Genomic DNA, 16,282 nt, shown 5'->3' on the forward strand with positions numbered 1-16,282 from the left:
CCCCACAGAGTTGACTTACAGTGCGTGTGTTACAGACAGCTTTGGTATAAACCTTGCCACAACTAACAAATGGGTTATGTGGCAGTCCAGTGGTTCTTCCAAAGAACTTAACTTTTGTGTTGCACATCTGGATGATACTTAAGATTAATGCCGAGTTAGAGAAGGAATTGTGCGGCCACATGAGATGGAAGTAAACCATGTACCCAGAGACATCCCTGCCAAATTGCAGAGGTGAAACACATTCTCCCAGCTCAAAACCAAAAAAGAGCCCTCGGTATTACCTTTGTAAATTTATGATTCAAATTGTAATGTTTGTGTTTTTCTTATGATTATAGGGTCTGAAATACCATCCCAGTAACCAGTTACCAAAGGGAACTTGTAGGAATGACTGTCCTGAGTTGTATCAGGTTATCCTGAGCTTTTGCAAAAACAAAGCAATCCAAGAGTAGAGTTTCATCAAAATAATATGAAAGAACAAAAAACCCATTACTTTCGCTTCTGGGTTACAAAATAGCAGACTTCTTAAGTTCTTCAGGCTATTCCTGGGCCTCAGAAACATACCCAAATTGCTCTTGTCCAAGTTGAAACAGTTGCTGCCTTTTCTTTCTCATGTCTGTTAACACCTGAAGCAAACAGTGAGAAAAATCTTTGAAATGGTGTTGTAACTTCAAAGGCAAATAACTCCAATTTCGTTGACTTTTTTTCCTTTGAAGTTTTATGCTTCTGATTCTTGGTGCTGAAGATTCCCAGATACCAAACCTTATAAACTGCCATACTTTACATTTCTATTTTAAACACTTCCAAGCTCTTTAAAACGTCAAACTCTCGTCTGCATCCAAAATTTCTCTTAAGGAACACTGGATCTACAAGCATACAAAAGGAGTTTCTGACATTTTGAACCCAAAGATGACCAATTCTACCAAGGTTTTGTTTGTTTCTGTCTTAAAAATGCAGACTAATAAGAATGTATGGCTGCCATAACTAAGGAACTAAGTATAGTTAAGCTTTCATTAATACAACATCCAACTTAAACCAAAACAAATCATAAATGTAAATTTAGCAACTAAAAATCTGATTTTAAAGAGATGTACAAGAAGCAAAATAAGATTAACTCTGAGTGGCTGTGAATGCCAGATGTATATTAAGGTTTTCATTTTATATGCCCAGTAGTTTACCATATCACCTCCAACTAGCTAGACTTTAGCACATTAATTGCTACCGCCCAGAATAAGGTTTTTGTTGACTTTACTTGTTAAAAACTATTTTGTCATTGAAAAGTTGGCACAAAATGTTAATCTGGGCAGAAAACCTCCAACAGACAGTGCTCAACCTGCTATGGTAAGGCAGTCACCTCTCTCCTGATGAAACCACTGCAACCTTTCTCTGCTCTGACACTAGTTCCTCCTCATGTTGTTGTTCCCCCGTCACATGTTCAGTCAGTTCCTACTCGCTCTGAATGAACAGAGGAACTGCCTTCCTCTGAACATCTATATTTCTTGGAGGTTAGCTCTCAATATTTAATTGGCTCTCCAGAGGCTTCACCATCATTAATTTCATTAATTATTCATGAAAAGGAACAACTCACAATCATAGACACCTCTTTTTACACCACTATAGCAGTATACGTATGGAGTTTCCAATCCACTGTATTTACTCAGATCTTTTCCAGAAAGCCTCTGGTGGTTCTGTCATGGTTTAAGCCCAGCGGGAACTAAGTACCACACCTGAGCCAATTGCTCACTCCACCCTCTGCCCCAGTGGGATGGGGAGGAAAACTGGAAAAAAGGTAAAACCCATGGGTTGAGCAAGGACAGTTTAATAATTTGTTATTAATAATAAATATAACAGAAAATAGAGAGAAGAAGGAATACCCCCCCCCCAAAAAAAAAAAAACAAAAACAAACCAAACAACACAACAAACAAGTTGTACAACACAACTGCTCACTACCCACCAACTGATACCCGGCCCAACCCAAGCAGTGATCTGGGCCTCCCGGGTAACTGCCCCCAGTTTATACACTGGGGATGACGTGGTACGGGATGCCCCTTTGGCTAGTTTGGGACAGGTGTCCTGTCTCTGCTTCCTCCTGGCTTTCCCTCCTCCCCGGCAGAGCATGAGACTGAGAAGTCCTTGATCAGAGCAAGTGCTACTGAGCAACAACTAAAACACTGGTGCATTATCAGCGCTGTTCTCAGACTAAAGCCAAAACACAGCACTGCACCAGCTACTAGGAAGAAAATCAACTCTGTCCCAGGTGAAACCAGGATAGGTTCCATATCCTCTATTTGTGCAATTGATTCTGCAGTACAGTACACTGCTTTGGCAAATTATTTTATTCCTTCTGGTCAACTTCTCAAAATTTCAGTGCTCATCTCTGTATGCTGTACAATCTAGTGATGGATATGTATTTACCTTGGCATTTTTTTTCTTCATATTCTTGAATTTCTGGACTTCCACTATCTACAGAGGAAAAGAAGAATTACAGACTGACTACGGATCTTTATTTCATCTTTATCCTCCTAAAAACACAGTTGCAAGAACTACTTTGAAATGACATAAATAGGTGATTAAAAATCCCCAGCACTGTTTCAAATGAAGATTACAAATGTCAGTTGTGTATCAGTTCTTTCCCCTCCTCATGCCAGAGGAAGACTCATGCACAAAATAAATCATCTTGCACCAGTCAGTACAAGTAATACTCCTTGTACCAATTAGTGGAGTACTACCTAGCTTAATTTTTATATAACTTTATATATAAATGTGTAAATCTAGCAGTTTTAGAACCTGCTCATTTTAATGAATCACTTGGTAGTCTTAGTACTTATCCATTATACTTCTCATAACTCCTACAAAGTTCTGAGTTTATTTATTCATGTTTATTAGTGAGAAGAAATGTTAGTCCTCCAAGCTAATCATCTTTTTTACAGTTAGGTTCAAAGTGTTAATTAAAAAAGGGCAATTTTTCCTGTCAGAGACCTTAGCCAGGCCTCTAGACAAGAGTCACTGAGACACAATATAACCATTAAATCACCAACCTTTAAAAATTAATCTGTAAGCCCAGTGTTTGGCAGAACTGATCAGTCAAATTATGCAGCTCTCCAGTTTTACTAGATAATGCTTTATACATGTCAAACAGGATTATTAGATGCTTCCCTATTCTCAAAAACTGACAACTTTGCAATGTACTTACAGGCCATGCTGGATGGGGCTTTGAGCAACCTGCTGTAGTGGAAGGTGTCGCTGCCCATAGCAAGGGGGTTGGAACTGGATGATCTTTAAGGTCCCTTCCAACCCAAACCATTCTACTGAATCAGTGAGAGCAATGCTGTGCCTAAAGGCAATTCTCATAAAAGCCAGCACAGAGGCAGCAAATCACAACCTGCACACCAACAAACTGTATTCAAAGTATTCATCCTGACAAGAGATTAGAACATTTAAAGTATCATAAAATAAATATGTAAAGGACAATATAAAACCATAAGCATTTTGACTCCAGTGTAATATACATCTCTATAATCGCTACCACACAATTGATGCACTTACAAGGTCAGTGATTTCGTCCTTGAAGGCAGCACAGAAGCTATTGATAGCTTTTCTGCAAATGTCTGATTCTGTGCTTTGTCTGGAGAAGTCAGAGAGACAAAACACAAACCATTTGGTTTAGTAAAGGAGAAATCTCATCCTTGGAGTAATGAATAAAACCCAGAGTTAAGCAGCTAGTAGCACAGGTTACTGGAGATCTTCCATGTACTAGCAATAGCTTAATTTTCTACATTGAAAAACATCAGCTGAAATGTGTTGTTCTTATGTTTGGAAAAATACCGAATCCCTAGACACCACCTCAAGATCACATACAAAAAATATTTGTATCACAGAAACCTAATAATCATTAAAATACCATCAGCATGTAACCGTTCAAGAGTGCATCCCCTGAAGGACAGCCTATTAGCAAAACACAGATAATTTGTTTTTAACACTTTGAGTATTCAGCCATAGGAAAGCAGAATATTTACCTGTAATTTGCTGTTATCTTCTCAAATTCAGTCAGAACGACATCCAATTCTGTAATATCTCTAGGAGATCTCTTCACCTCTTTGGCACACCAAACCTGTACAGAACATGGACTATCCACTGAAACCACAGAATAAAGACAAGTATTGCACAATTTAGGAACACATTATAATATAATGGAAAAGCGATTGTGCTCACTATTAAAATAACCATCTAAAAGTTAGGAATATTTTAATAAAAGAGGAACATATCTGTCTTTGGCTGAACAATTATGATACAGTTATTTGTGAATACTTCAGATTTGGATGATCAATCATAAAGAACTTTCTATTCATCATTCCAAGCAAGTCCAGGAGCACGTTATTAAACCAACTGATAAACTACACAGGGTAGATAGATACAACTGTTTGTGCTGTAAAAACTATTAGCTTGAGTTTGATAAACCTGCATTACTCAAAAGAATCATGAGTTGTTATATTTGTATACATTTTGTATTAATACCATGTATGCTTCAAAAAACCCCTATATATAATTGTTTTTTTTTAACCTTTGCAGTAGTGTTATTAACTAATTCCGCAAAAAGTTAAACTGTGTTTCTTCACACACTCCCAAATATAAATCTAGTACTTGAACGTGACGGGATACTGTTCAAAGGAAGCAAGATGACACCTGAGAAAGTCTCTCTCTGCTGAAAAATGCCACTCTTGATGTTCCCTACCTCAAAGGTCTTTATACCAACAGCTGTGCCGACACACAAAGTCAGGGGCACTCCAGGTTCTGCCCCACAGCTGGTGCTCCAGGCTTACAGACTAAGGGATGTACTGATGTGTCTTACAGTTCCACATCCATGGGCCAGACTTCACCCCAAAGGGAGCCAAGCTGAGTATGACTGATGATGCACACCTATGATTTACCCCTAAGAGAGTAAGTCCAGGCAATTGCAGAGATGCAAACCATGGGAATCTGTGTGGCACACCAGACCCTCAATTTAACCATTGCTAATGAGTGTCTGTTCCAAACCTGAAACTAAACTCTCCCATTTCTAGAAGCAGTATGCTGCCACATGCCAGAAACTAAAACCATTGTGTTATGGAAAAGCATTCATCTTGAATAAGAAAAAGCTATACAGGTGTTTTGAAGTCTACTTTACCAGAAGGATCTGATGTGTTCTCCTCTGAAGGCTGCTTCTCTTTTGCCTGGAATTGAGTAGTATTCTGAGATTTCTGTGATAGAAAAAGTAGATTAATTTCCAGAAAACCCATTGGTTTATTCACTTAAAATTCTGAGAGACGGCAGTTAGGCAGAACACAGGAAAACATTTCCTGACTGAAAGGTCAGTAACATTTACCTAGGCCTATTTCACCACAATCTCAGCACAGCGACCACCGTGCTGAAGGACAGCAGCTGCCTGATCACACTGGCCAGCTGATATGTCAGCCACTGCCTGTGCTGTAGGACTAGAAACATCTTAAGGAGCATTGGGACCCTCGGTTCAGCACAGCCATCACCCAGGATTAACAGTTCTCTGATCAATAGCACCTGCTCATTTTCCTTTTCACCCACATTCTGTCCAAATCCTTTCTCTACTCTATTTTGTGACACCAACAGCATTTCTACAGAGTCCTGCATAGGTGTACTTTACTGATGAAAGACTAACACCTTGTACTGAACTTTAGAACACACTTTTCAACAATTCCAAGAAATTTCAATACATAAGCAAACTACTGCATAACTTTTTTTTGTCATAGGCCCACTTTCTCAAGCCTGAAGACAGTTAATTTCCTCTGTGTGCCTGAAAACTAAGTGGGCTAAAAACATTTTACACAAACTGTGGTCTGAGTGTGGAAAAACAAAAAAAAAGGAGTGGATTTTGTTTTATTCTACTATATATTAAAAATCAATTTTGTCACTATTCAATTCTCTCATAGATATGTTTTACTTCAATACTGAACAAATACAAAGGATTTATATTCCATTTGTACACCATTCCTTAAGAACATCTATTCCAGATAGAAAAAAGTTATTTAAAATAACATATTCCTAAATGAGCAACAGAACAGGCTACTGGATCCAGGAACAACAGGTTGTTATATTCCCTGTTGACATGATCACTGTAGCTTTAAGCATTTCACCTGGTCGTCTCACAGAAATACCTTGAGGAATAAATTATTTCAGATATCATTAAGTACTAAGGCAGTACTAAGAAATGAATGAAAGGTCTTCCTCTTCCTCCAGCCCTCCAATGCAAGCATGGCATGAAGCAAGCTAAAATTAAATTGACTGATAATACTCATGCAACTTTTTCTGTACCACATTGTCTGTAAGGGATTTATCCTCAGAATCAGCTGCGCTGCATTTCCGAACATCACCATCAGATGTTTTTGAGCAAGGTGTTTCTTTACTAGGAAAAGAAAAGCATCCACATGTAAACCCACTATACACTGAGAAAGAACAATCTTCAACCACTTACACAACAAAGCCTTGTGTTCTGGGGAATATTTTGTAGCACTATGTCATTTAGTTTGTGTTCCCCAGACTAGAGTTGCAACAAGAAGTTGCAAATGGCATATACAGGGAGCAGAATCTTAATCCCTCAACAGCAACCCTCGCGACAACTTAGAAACCCATTGCTAACTGAGCACTAACTAAGCCATGCTGTATTAAACAGGAACTTCAAAACAGAGGCAAAATTACTAGCGAAGATACTTTAGCAGGAATGGAGAAGGGTTCCTTGGAGGGGAACAGAGTTGGTAATAAAGAAAAATACACATCCCCCCGCCATACAAACACTGTTACTGTCTTGCTATTTTACTCAAATCAGAACTATTTCAGATTTAAACCAAATTTGATTTAACAAGTGAGAAATGCACTAAAATTTGCATTAAAATATTTAAAAATAATTTTCTTTGTTGCATAGAATTTAACTGGTTTCTATTTATTTTTATTTTTTTCTATCTTTTAACTTAGACACCAACATTTAGAGAACTGATCAATGCCTCACACAGGTATTTGAAAATCTTTTCATACTAAAAAAAACAAATACAGAAAGTACTTAAATCAATGTACTGCTTACAGAAGGCAGACTAGTTTATTCTCACTTTTCTACATTTCCCAACATTACTTACTGTGTTGTTTCTCATCTAGGAAATTTTAAGTTAAAGTACCTGACAAACATAACATTTTTCCCATTTAATCTCAAAATTGAAAGATTAAATTAAATGCTGGTAATGATTTTTTTCACCGGACCTTCTTTCTGTATTTTTCCTTTGTGGTTCTGAAACCTGGCCAAGTGACTCGCTTTGTGAATGTTCCTCTCCATAAGCATCCAGAGCAGTACTGTGCAAAGGGTGATCTATAAAGAACAGAAAATGAGCTGTGTGAAAACCGTTCCCATCTGTCCAGGCAAAGAGTACGGACGTGCTAGTGCTGCCTGCCATTAAACATTTAGTTAGAGTATTTATGGTTTGATTGTAATACAAAGCAGCTCTCGTTAAAAGCATTCTTTGAGGATTAGAAAAATATATATATTGTGAAAAGCTTCACAATTTCTATACTCACCCACCTGCTATTTCTTTACAACCCGAAACCAAAGGTGCAGGAAAGCTCAGTAGGTATGCATGGCACATAGCAAGCAAAGTATTTTGCACAGTTTACTTAAAGTCTCTCTTTGTTATGGCACATATCAGTCTTCTACACACTTAAACAACTACTTGCTAAATTTTACCTTTTGTTTTTAATACGGATCTTTTTAGCTGCGTTACTGATGTTGTAAGGCAGCAGTTACAGCTGCTACAGAACATTGGTAAGTGTAGAAATCTTGAAGGTAGATGCCAAAATACATCAGAATTTCTTTACGTTCTAATGTTGTTTAAGTTCAAACACTTTAAGTTTTTATTATGTCTTCCACAGTACAATTTCTTTTTTCGAGCACATTGCCACAGAAATGTAGTGTTACCTTACACTGAGCAACCTGTTCTACTGGAAAAGTGTCCCTGCCCATGGCAGGGGGGTTGGAACTAGATGACCTTTAAGGTCTCTTCCAAACCAAACCATTCTACGGTTCTATTATTAGCATTAGTGGGCATTCTATTCATAGTTCTAATACACGACATAGTAGTGAGAAAAAGAAGAGCATTTAATTTTCCAGCCCTTTTCTCATGACAACACTTTTGCCATACTGGTTTTTGTAGCTAATTTTCAGTGCTGTTTCTAATAGCTGCATGTATATTATCCAGAATTTCCTTGAAGAAACAATCGTTACAGCTGCGAAAGCTCTCAGCATTTTCTCTGCAGCTTCTAATTACACAGTTTTTTCAAATATTTTTATTATTGGCCTTGTAACATAAAAGCTATCTATATTTAATAACTGAGGACTTCACACAGGGATAAATAATTTAAGATACTGATCTTTCATTTTTAAATGTAAATTCTTACACAGTTGCAATGTTACATTGCGGAAATTCTAACGTTCAGATTATTAAACTTGAAGAGAATATTTTTCCATAGACTTTACTTGCACATATTACAACATTATTCTTGTTACTTCCTAAATGATAGAAAAGAACACCACTCTCAAAAAACCCCTCTGTCTCTCCTGCCCATAATTTGCTCCGCCAAAGAAATAATACCTTTACCTAGGTAAGCATTAAAATATTTTGCCCATCTGGTTGGTTCATGAAAACTGTACATTAAATGACATTCAAGTTAATACTGACCAAATGAATCATCAAGCTCCTCAAGCTGATTTCCTTGCGATACCTTCTGTATCATCGAGACATCTGGTTCCTCAAGTGAAGGTAATTTCCGAGGATGGGAGTTGGGTTTGCGCTCCTGGATGGGTAGGAAATTAATAGCTAGTTCATCCAGCTTTTTGAGTGTAAAACAGATTAAATATGACAATAAATTTCAAGAATGCTTGACTAGAAATACATTTAACCAGGACCATATTGACTACTGAGCCATGATACAAAGTATTTGAAGTATGTATTTCTTCCTCAGACTATAGGGTTTCTTTTCCTCTAGGAAAAGTGATGGTATAAAATTGATGTATTCTACTATTTGATACTATACTGTAGTGTGCCCTTTATTTTATAAAGCTAAGTGTATAAGCTTAGAACTCTTATAACAGTCTAACATCTAGTTTCTATGATCTGCAGCCTTTTTTCTTTTCAGGCATTAAAATATTTTTTCATCTCTGTATTACATAAATTCCCAATTTAATTATTTTCACTTTAAAAACCTGAAAAGCAGTGGCGTAACTTCCTATAGAAAGTGGCATTTATAAATCGGGGATTGCACAGGCAGTTCTGTAAAGCAGAGGGTAGAGACGGGCACTAGTTTATGAAATAGTTGTAGAAGTGTCATTAGCACCCAAAGTGTGTGAGTGAATTTCATCACTAACGGGTGTGTGCAAGGATGGGAAGTTATAAACAGAAAATACTGACTTTCTGAGCTTTTAGTTTTACCAGCACTTAGCAGTGCCTCACAAGTTTAGTTATGGTACCAAATACCGACCTATCAACTACTTCCTGTATAAGCTGTTCTCCTTAATTTTACAAGACCGTTTTCAAACTTTCAGCCGTTTAAAAGTCAGTGGCCTATTCTGCCTGATGATGTATTAGTCCTAAAGGAAAAAAATGAAAAAAAGGCAAAAAAGGAAATCCCTCTCACCCAAACCTGCATGAGCAAGGACTGCACTGCAGAGCTCCCAGCATCCACGCAGAGCCCTGTATCAATAGCCGTGCACCCACCTCAAGAGACGATGGCTGTAAGAGCACAGTAAAACAAAACACTTACTGTCTCAATTCCGCTCAAGCTAGGAAAACTCACCTTTAACATTTTGCTGGAATGACTGCTCTTCATTTTCTTTCTTGAGGACATTTCACTATTGGGTATATGCTGCTAAATATACAGCTGAGGATAGAGCTACTGAAAAACTGTCCCCGATACGAATCTGCTGTCTCAATACCTGAGAGAGAACGGGATATCGCTGTTAACTCAGTGCATTACGCATAACTCACTTCACAAGTAGAGCTCCCTTCCTTAGGCCAGCCCGACACCCGGCATAGCACGTCTAAATGAGCAACAAGACGTGTTTAACGAACACATCAGCGTATAACGCTGCTCATACTTTCGCTTCTGCTTCCCTAGGGCCGATCCGCTCACGCAGAGCACGCCAGGCCCCGTCCCCGACTGCCAGCAGCCCAGAGCCCGCCCGGCCGGGCCCGCCGCCCCAGGAGCAGGAAACAGCAGTCGGTGGCCACAGCGGGAGCCCGGCTCCGCGCAACAGCCACCGCCTGGCGCGAGGCTCCTGCCGACATGGGCGCCCCTCCGCCCGACCCCCTCAGGGCACCCACCCGCCTCCGGCACCGCCGCCTTCCCGCCGCGGTTCGAACCGGGCACGCCTCTGGCGGGAAGGGGCGGCGCCATGAGGGGGCAGCACCGGAAGGTGAATGGGGAAGCGGCGGCGCCACCGTGGCGGAGGTGGCAGGGACGTTGTGCCCCGAGGCGAGGGGAAAGCTGCAGTGGGGCCTCGCTGCGGGTTGGCGGCAGGTGAAAGCGTCGGGGTGAGGCGGAGCCGGGGCAGAGGTGCCAGGAGGGAGCAGAAGCAGCGTGTTCCTGCGTGTAACACGTTTGCCTGCACTGTGGTCACGGCTCAGTCCAAACCGTGCCCTGACAGGTGCTGTGGCTTCGTGTTTCCCCATTCCAGATACCAAGGTTTTATTTTTAACTCATCTAGCAGCACAGGTGGAGTCAGTGTTCACATGAATTCACCTAACCCACCCAAACCCTGTTTTCTTCTGTGCATAGGTGGCATTACAGAGCCAGGCCAATGCACTAGCCCTCTCCAACTTCATACCTGCCTACAGAAAACAACATCAAAACCTTGCAGCAGTTAAGAAACTGATCCAACCCCAAAAATAGTACCTGTTACAATAATGTGCCAAACTCCCTATCTCAGGCATTTAGTTACTCAGCAATTAAATTCTGTTTACCAATTTGACAAGTCTCAGTAGTTTCAAGGGCCCTTTTCATGCCCCAACTCTTCATCCACTAATAAGGGTGTTCTATGATCACCACAGCACCAAATAAGCTGAAACACAGTGAAACAGCAGTTGAGGATGGACAGGTTGCAAGTTCTCTTTAAGCTTTTAATTTGATGACTACAGCACCCAGCAGCATTTAGTGGCTTGTGTAGTTAAGGTAACAAGCCCTACCTCCAGCCGAGCCTTGGTTGTGTGGTGGTAAATGGCTCCTCCAGAAAACAGTCTGTGGTAGGATGTGTCAGGAATAAAACTTGATCCAGCTCCCACCCCTCACTTAGCCATGTCCCTGAGGAGAGGTGGGGGGACACATCACTATCTTGCCAAGTGACAAAAATTGGGTTTATATTTCCTTCAGTAGGGAAGAAATATATAAAGGAACATATGAAATTACTCAAAAGGAGAAAGTCTACTATGGCTAGGAACAGAAGCGTGCATATTATTTCACAGTAACATCTGTGTTCACATTGTGCTCTACACCTTGCTTCGGCAGTGATGCTTCACATACCTTGGTCTGATAAATCTGCCCATGAAGTCTTTCATAGCATACCCTTGGTTAAAGCCAGACACACAATAGAAGGGGGAAGGGGAAGAATGATGACAACACAGGAAGGACAACCACTACCTCCCAGCCTTAGAGTTCCAGAAAACTCCACATTTCACTCAGAAGTTTTGATAATAAGAGCACTACTTAACCATCAGAAACCATACTGAAGACAAAGGGCTTTTAGTGCTTAGGAATCCTGATGGAGCAAGTTACGTACAACAGAGTCCCTTGCTTACAGACACTGGACAAAAGCCTACACAAATATCAGACCAAAGCAGAAAGTTACTTTCCAGAAGTAAAGTGTCAACAATCAGTATTTGTCCTCCATTTAGTATGTTTGTAGCAGTGAAGTTCTACAGCTTGTCCGTTACGCAGTGAACCCGGGCTTGTTAGTCAGCAGCATTGTGCCTTGATAAACAAACACTTGACCAAGTTGAAATGCAGAAATATTTATTTTGGTTTCCTTCATTGGTTTTGAAAATTGTTTTGGTTTTATAAAACATAGAAATAGCCAACACTAAGCAAACATTTGAATTCCAATGTAACAAACTACTGCTCTAACAGTTGACTTTGATTTGTGTACCTTAATTGCACACATGTATGAAATTATGCTACAGAGTAGTGCATTACAATCACACACAAATCTTAGTGCAAACCTTGTTGTGCTTGTATTTTACATAGATCCATGTTTTTTTTTTGAAAACAGCAATGAATGCTAATGCAAAACCAACTGTTAAGGATAGTAAAAGACTTCTGCTTTAATAAGGCTTATTTCTGCTGATTTCTCAAACAAAAACTAGTTATTTTGTAGTTTATCTGGAATTAGGTTTTTATCCCTGAACAAATACCTATCCTGTGCCAACACACAGTTCTGTTGGCATACATAAATACTTCCAATTGCTGCAAAGCATCAGGCAAAAACATTCTACCTGATCTATTTTGCTATTCAGTGAAGAATACTCAGTGGCTCATACATAAAGCACAGAAAACAGAGGTTATGTCAGAAGCTCTTCTGCTTACAGACCTGGCACATTTTTAAAATGCATTTTAAATACACGCTCATTACAGGGAAATGAGTGGCTAGTACAGGTGCAGTTTACCTGACTGTTAGCATAGCCAGCCTCCTGAATGGTTTTGTTTATAAGTCTCTAGTGTTCTTGCCAGAGTTAGGATCTTTCATTTACCAGGCTGGCATTATTCTGGAATTTCATGGTGTTCATGCAGCAAAGACCACACTTGCTGAATTAACTGCATCCACACTTTCAGTGCAGAGCCATCATATGCAGATTTACTCTGAGGAACCTGCATTCATCAATTTCCTTTGTGTGAAGTTCTGACTTTTACCTTATAAAAATAGATCTCAGAACTGGCTGCAGATATAGAAGGGAAGGAAAAACCCATTCAGATGTTTTGCCCCAGTTAACATTAGGACTAATGCAAGATGTGATACCAGCTATACAACTGTAAAGGTTTGGGTTTTTGGTGGTTGGGGGTTTTGTCTTTTTGAACAGATTAAGTAATCCTTTTGAGGATGCAAGATACTTAGAGGCATTTTCAAACCTGCCAAATCCTTTGTGGAATTACTAACTGCAAAATACACTGCAGACAGCAAACATGCTGGCAATAAGAAAACCTTAGCTCCTTGGCGAAGGAGAGTCCCATTTTTGGCCAAGGAAGTCTTAAATAACTTAGATATAGTTACCATTAATAGTTAAGGCTCTTTTAGGAAATTGCAGGTCACCATAAAAACAGTATGCAACACAACTTGACAGTAAGGCAGTGTTCCATTTCTTCAGTGTTCCTATGGCAAGTACCCATTTTTGTACAAGTTAATGATTGCACAGTTTCCTTCCCTATGTTTGCTGTAGTCAGATTACAGATACAAAGGCCAACAGTAGACATCAGACATGTGCCACTTCCCTCATTCCATTGTCAGTTACATTTTGGCATTGGCATAGAGTTCATTTATCTGCGACTGGAAATATTTTCGCAGTTCTGGTCTCTTCGCCTTCAGTGTTGGTGTCAGCAGGCCGTTTTCAATAGAAAACATTTCACTGTGCATGGCAATGTCTTTGACCTGGAAAGTAAACAGTTACTGGCCAAGCTGCATTCCTTGGAGTACACAAAGCTATTAAAGAATTACCCAGACATCATAAAGCCCAGATGTAAATTAAAAGCAGTTTCTGGAGAGCCAGATTATATTGGTGTTGACAAGTTTAAAGAATCGGGTGTTTGAGTCACAGAATCATACTCACAAGCATCTTACCTGTTCAAATGACTTCAAACCAGATTCTTTCCCAATCCTCACCATGTCTTCCAAAATACAGTTTTTAAGCTCCTGTGGATACAGGAATACATTGTACAGCTTGAAAAAGTTGGTGCAGAACAGTTAACTGTAGTTAGATATGACTCACCTTGTTTCTGCATAGCTCTTCATATGAGCCTTCAAATCCCTTTTTCTTGGCCCAGTTGCGCAAAGTCTCAGGATCAGGTATTACAATGGCTACTAAGAAGGCCTAAAAAAAAAATAATTTTTGTCAAGGTTTTCTTCTTTCAAAGTCAACACTTTAGTTCCTAGTCCTTTCATACTACTCAGCATCAGGTTTTAGACAGCATTTCTCATCCTGCTATAAAGTCAGCAGCTTACGGCTACTTGAACATGGGAGTGCAGTTCAGAATTTGTATTTAAGAGAATTATTCTCCTTAAGAAACAGTTCAGTTTACACTTGTAAAAACATGGACATCTTGGATTTAGATAGGCTTTTTTGGTGGTGGTGGGGGGGGCTCCCCCCACCCTCATGTTTGTGTTGTGGGGTTTTGTTGGTTTTTTTCCTCCTTCCCCTGCATGCTGTTAGCAACTTACAAACAGCCTTTAATACCCAAATTAATCCAGCTTCACTACTGTCTGAAATGAAATCCAGATACATGCTATATAACTGCTGGAGCCAAAAGTACAAAAATGTGTCAAAAGAACTAAATGTGTAATGTCAAAAATTTATGGTTTCAGTCCTGAAGTCTGGGGTGGAGGAATGAGGAAAAGACTACTCTTCTGTAGTCTCTTCTTGCATTTATTTTTAATTACCTAAATAATACTTACCTGCAAGCTCTCTCCATGGACAAACACCTGAGCAAGTGCTTCACATCTCAGATACACACTTTCTATCTTCTCTGGTGCTATGTACTCTCCCTGGGCTAATTTAAATATGTGTTTTTTCCGGTCAATGATCTTCAATGTACCATTCTGTTGACAGACATAACTTCCACTCAGAAGAGGCACTTCAAGTGAAAACAATCTACACAGCTTAAGCATGCCACACTAGTACAGTAAAAGAGTGCTAGAGCCAGAGCACTGTCAGACTGATATCAGAAGTAAACAGGCTTTGCATCAGCTAACCTAAACTACAGAAAGCCTCAGGATTGGCACTGCTAACACTTTAACCCCCAGGCACACAAATTTATCTAGAACAGTAATTGTCCTCCTCCTAACATTATCTTTCACCTAATTCATTTTGTTCCATACCAGATATTTTCAGTCAAATTACTGCTCATAACTGCAGAAGTACATTTTAGCTATACAAGTTAACTTACTGGTAGCCATTTCCCGATATCTCCTGTATGAAGCCAGCCATCTTTGTCCAGAGCTTCTGCTGTTTTTTCTGGATCTTTCAAATAGCCACGAAATACATTTGGCCCTTTTACACACACCTGAAAACAGCCATTTATTAGTGTACATACTATGATGGGAGATTAGCAAACACTACTTGCAATGAATGCTTTCTCCAGTTGTTCTAAATAACCCCTGCTAAAAACACAAAGTGAAGTTTATGCATTAGTACAGAAATTTCTCCTCATGGTTTTTGGAGACCTAACATTTTCCATTGGCATAAAGTATAATAAGCAATTGGAAGCATCTGTTCTCTTCTAGGCTAGCAGCAGTGTTCATAGCTGCTATCTGAATAATCTGAATTTATCAAACGAAATTTTTATTTATCTGAAGAAATTCTGCTGAAGCCAGAAATATTAACGCTCAGCCTGGTAGCATGCGTGTTTCAGCTTTGGTAAGCAGCAGTGTTACTGTGCTAAAACTAGTGATAAAAAATTGCATATCAAACAAATTACATGCTTGCTGTCCCAAAGTAAAGCAGTTAATACTTTAGGGCTTAGAGCACTCAAGACCTGTCTATAATGGGAACCTGCAATTTCTGTGGCCTGAAGGTTGCCTGGGTTTCCATACCAAACAGAAAACCAAGAACAACTTCTCTGGAGGCATGGGCATTATTAGGATCAGAAAGTATGCTTACAAAGTATGAAAAAAAGACCAACAAGATTAAAGGTTTGTAAGTTAAGAGGTTGTCAAGGAATCAAGTTAGACCTTACAAGCTAAATTAAAGCAATTAGCAGAGCATTTGTAAGTACGAGAACATAGAAGTAAAGCAACTAATCAGGAGCATTGAGTAGAGCCTGAAGTATCCAGAGATGATGCCAGATTTAAGTATTTTCTGACTGTAACAGCCAAGGTTGTGTAAGCTTTTTTCGGTGGAGAGTAGGACACAGGACAGAATCCTTGTTATTTAAGGATCTGCAGGACTATAAGAATACCTCCTTATAAATGAAGACAGAGATATACGCGAGATTAAGTTTTGCTTCAGTCTTGTTTAAGATGCCCACTGCACACAACTT

At 39.5% G+C, this 16,282-nt stretch overlaps 2 protein-coding genes across 6 annotated transcripts in view; both read right to left on the minus strand.

Moving 5' to 3' along the window:
• CENPU (centromere protein U) overlaps positions 1 to 10,479 on the minus strand; it is a 12,514-nt gene extending 2,035 nt beyond the window's left edge. For 2 of the 3 annotated variants that reach the window (XM_062629923.1, XM_062630084.1), the window contains exons 1-10: positions 10,143 to 10,288; positions 9,842 to 9,980; positions 8,728 to 8,842; positions 7,259 to 7,364; positions 6,323 to 6,413; positions 5,163 to 5,235; positions 4,015 to 4,132; positions 3,545 to 3,623; positions 2,414 to 2,461; positions 562 to 623 (exon numbers count right to left, since the gene is read on the minus strand). In XM_062629923.1, coding sequence (XP_062485907.1) covers positions 562 to 623; positions 2,414 to 2,461; positions 3,545 to 3,623; positions 4,015 to 4,132; positions 5,163 to 5,235; positions 6,323 to 6,413; positions 7,259 to 7,364; positions 8,728 to 8,842; positions 9,842 to 9,892 — 743 coding nt within the window. In that variant the 5' untranslated portion in view covers positions 9,893 to 9,980; positions 10,143 to 10,288. Of the gene's footprint in view, positions 1 to 561; positions 624 to 2,413; positions 2,462 to 3,544; positions 3,624 to 4,014; positions 4,133 to 5,162; positions 5,236 to 6,322; positions 6,414 to 7,258; positions 7,365 to 8,727; positions 8,843 to 9,841; positions 9,981 to 10,142; positions 10,289 to 10,368 lie in introns of those variants that run through there. The other variant, XM_062630004.1, reaches the window with a different exon arrangement.
• A 1,556-nt stretch (positions 10,480 to 12,035) lies between these two features.
• The window catches only part of ACSL1 (acyl-CoA synthetase long chain family member 1), a 38,437-nt gene continuing 34,190 nt past the window's right edge, over positions 12,036 to 16,282 (minus strand). For all 3 annotated transcript variants that reach the window (XM_062630926.1, XM_062630848.1, XM_062631010.1), the window contains 5 exons: positions 15,191 to 15,307; positions 14,700 to 14,843; positions 14,017 to 14,118; positions 13,869 to 13,940; positions 12,036 to 13,679 (listed from right to left, as the gene is read on the minus strand). In XM_062630926.1, the coding sequence (XP_062486910.1) occupies positions 13,539 to 13,679; positions 13,869 to 13,940; positions 14,017 to 14,118; positions 14,700 to 14,843; positions 15,191 to 15,307 (576 nt within the window). In that variant the 3' untranslated portion in view covers positions 12,036 to 13,538. The remainder of the gene's footprint in view (positions 13,680 to 13,868; positions 13,941 to 14,016; positions 14,119 to 14,699; positions 14,844 to 15,190; positions 15,308 to 16,282) is intronic.

This window comes from Pezoporus occidentalis, unplaced genomic scaffold, assembly GCF_034315485.1.
Source record: "Pezoporus occidentalis ecotype Australia unplaced genomic scaffold, CSIRO_AGI_Poc_V1 ctg1, whole genome shotgun sequence".
NCBI classification, from domain to species: domain Eukaryota; kingdom Metazoa; phylum Chordata; class Aves; order Psittaciformes; family Psittacidae; genus Pezoporus; species Pezoporus occidentalis.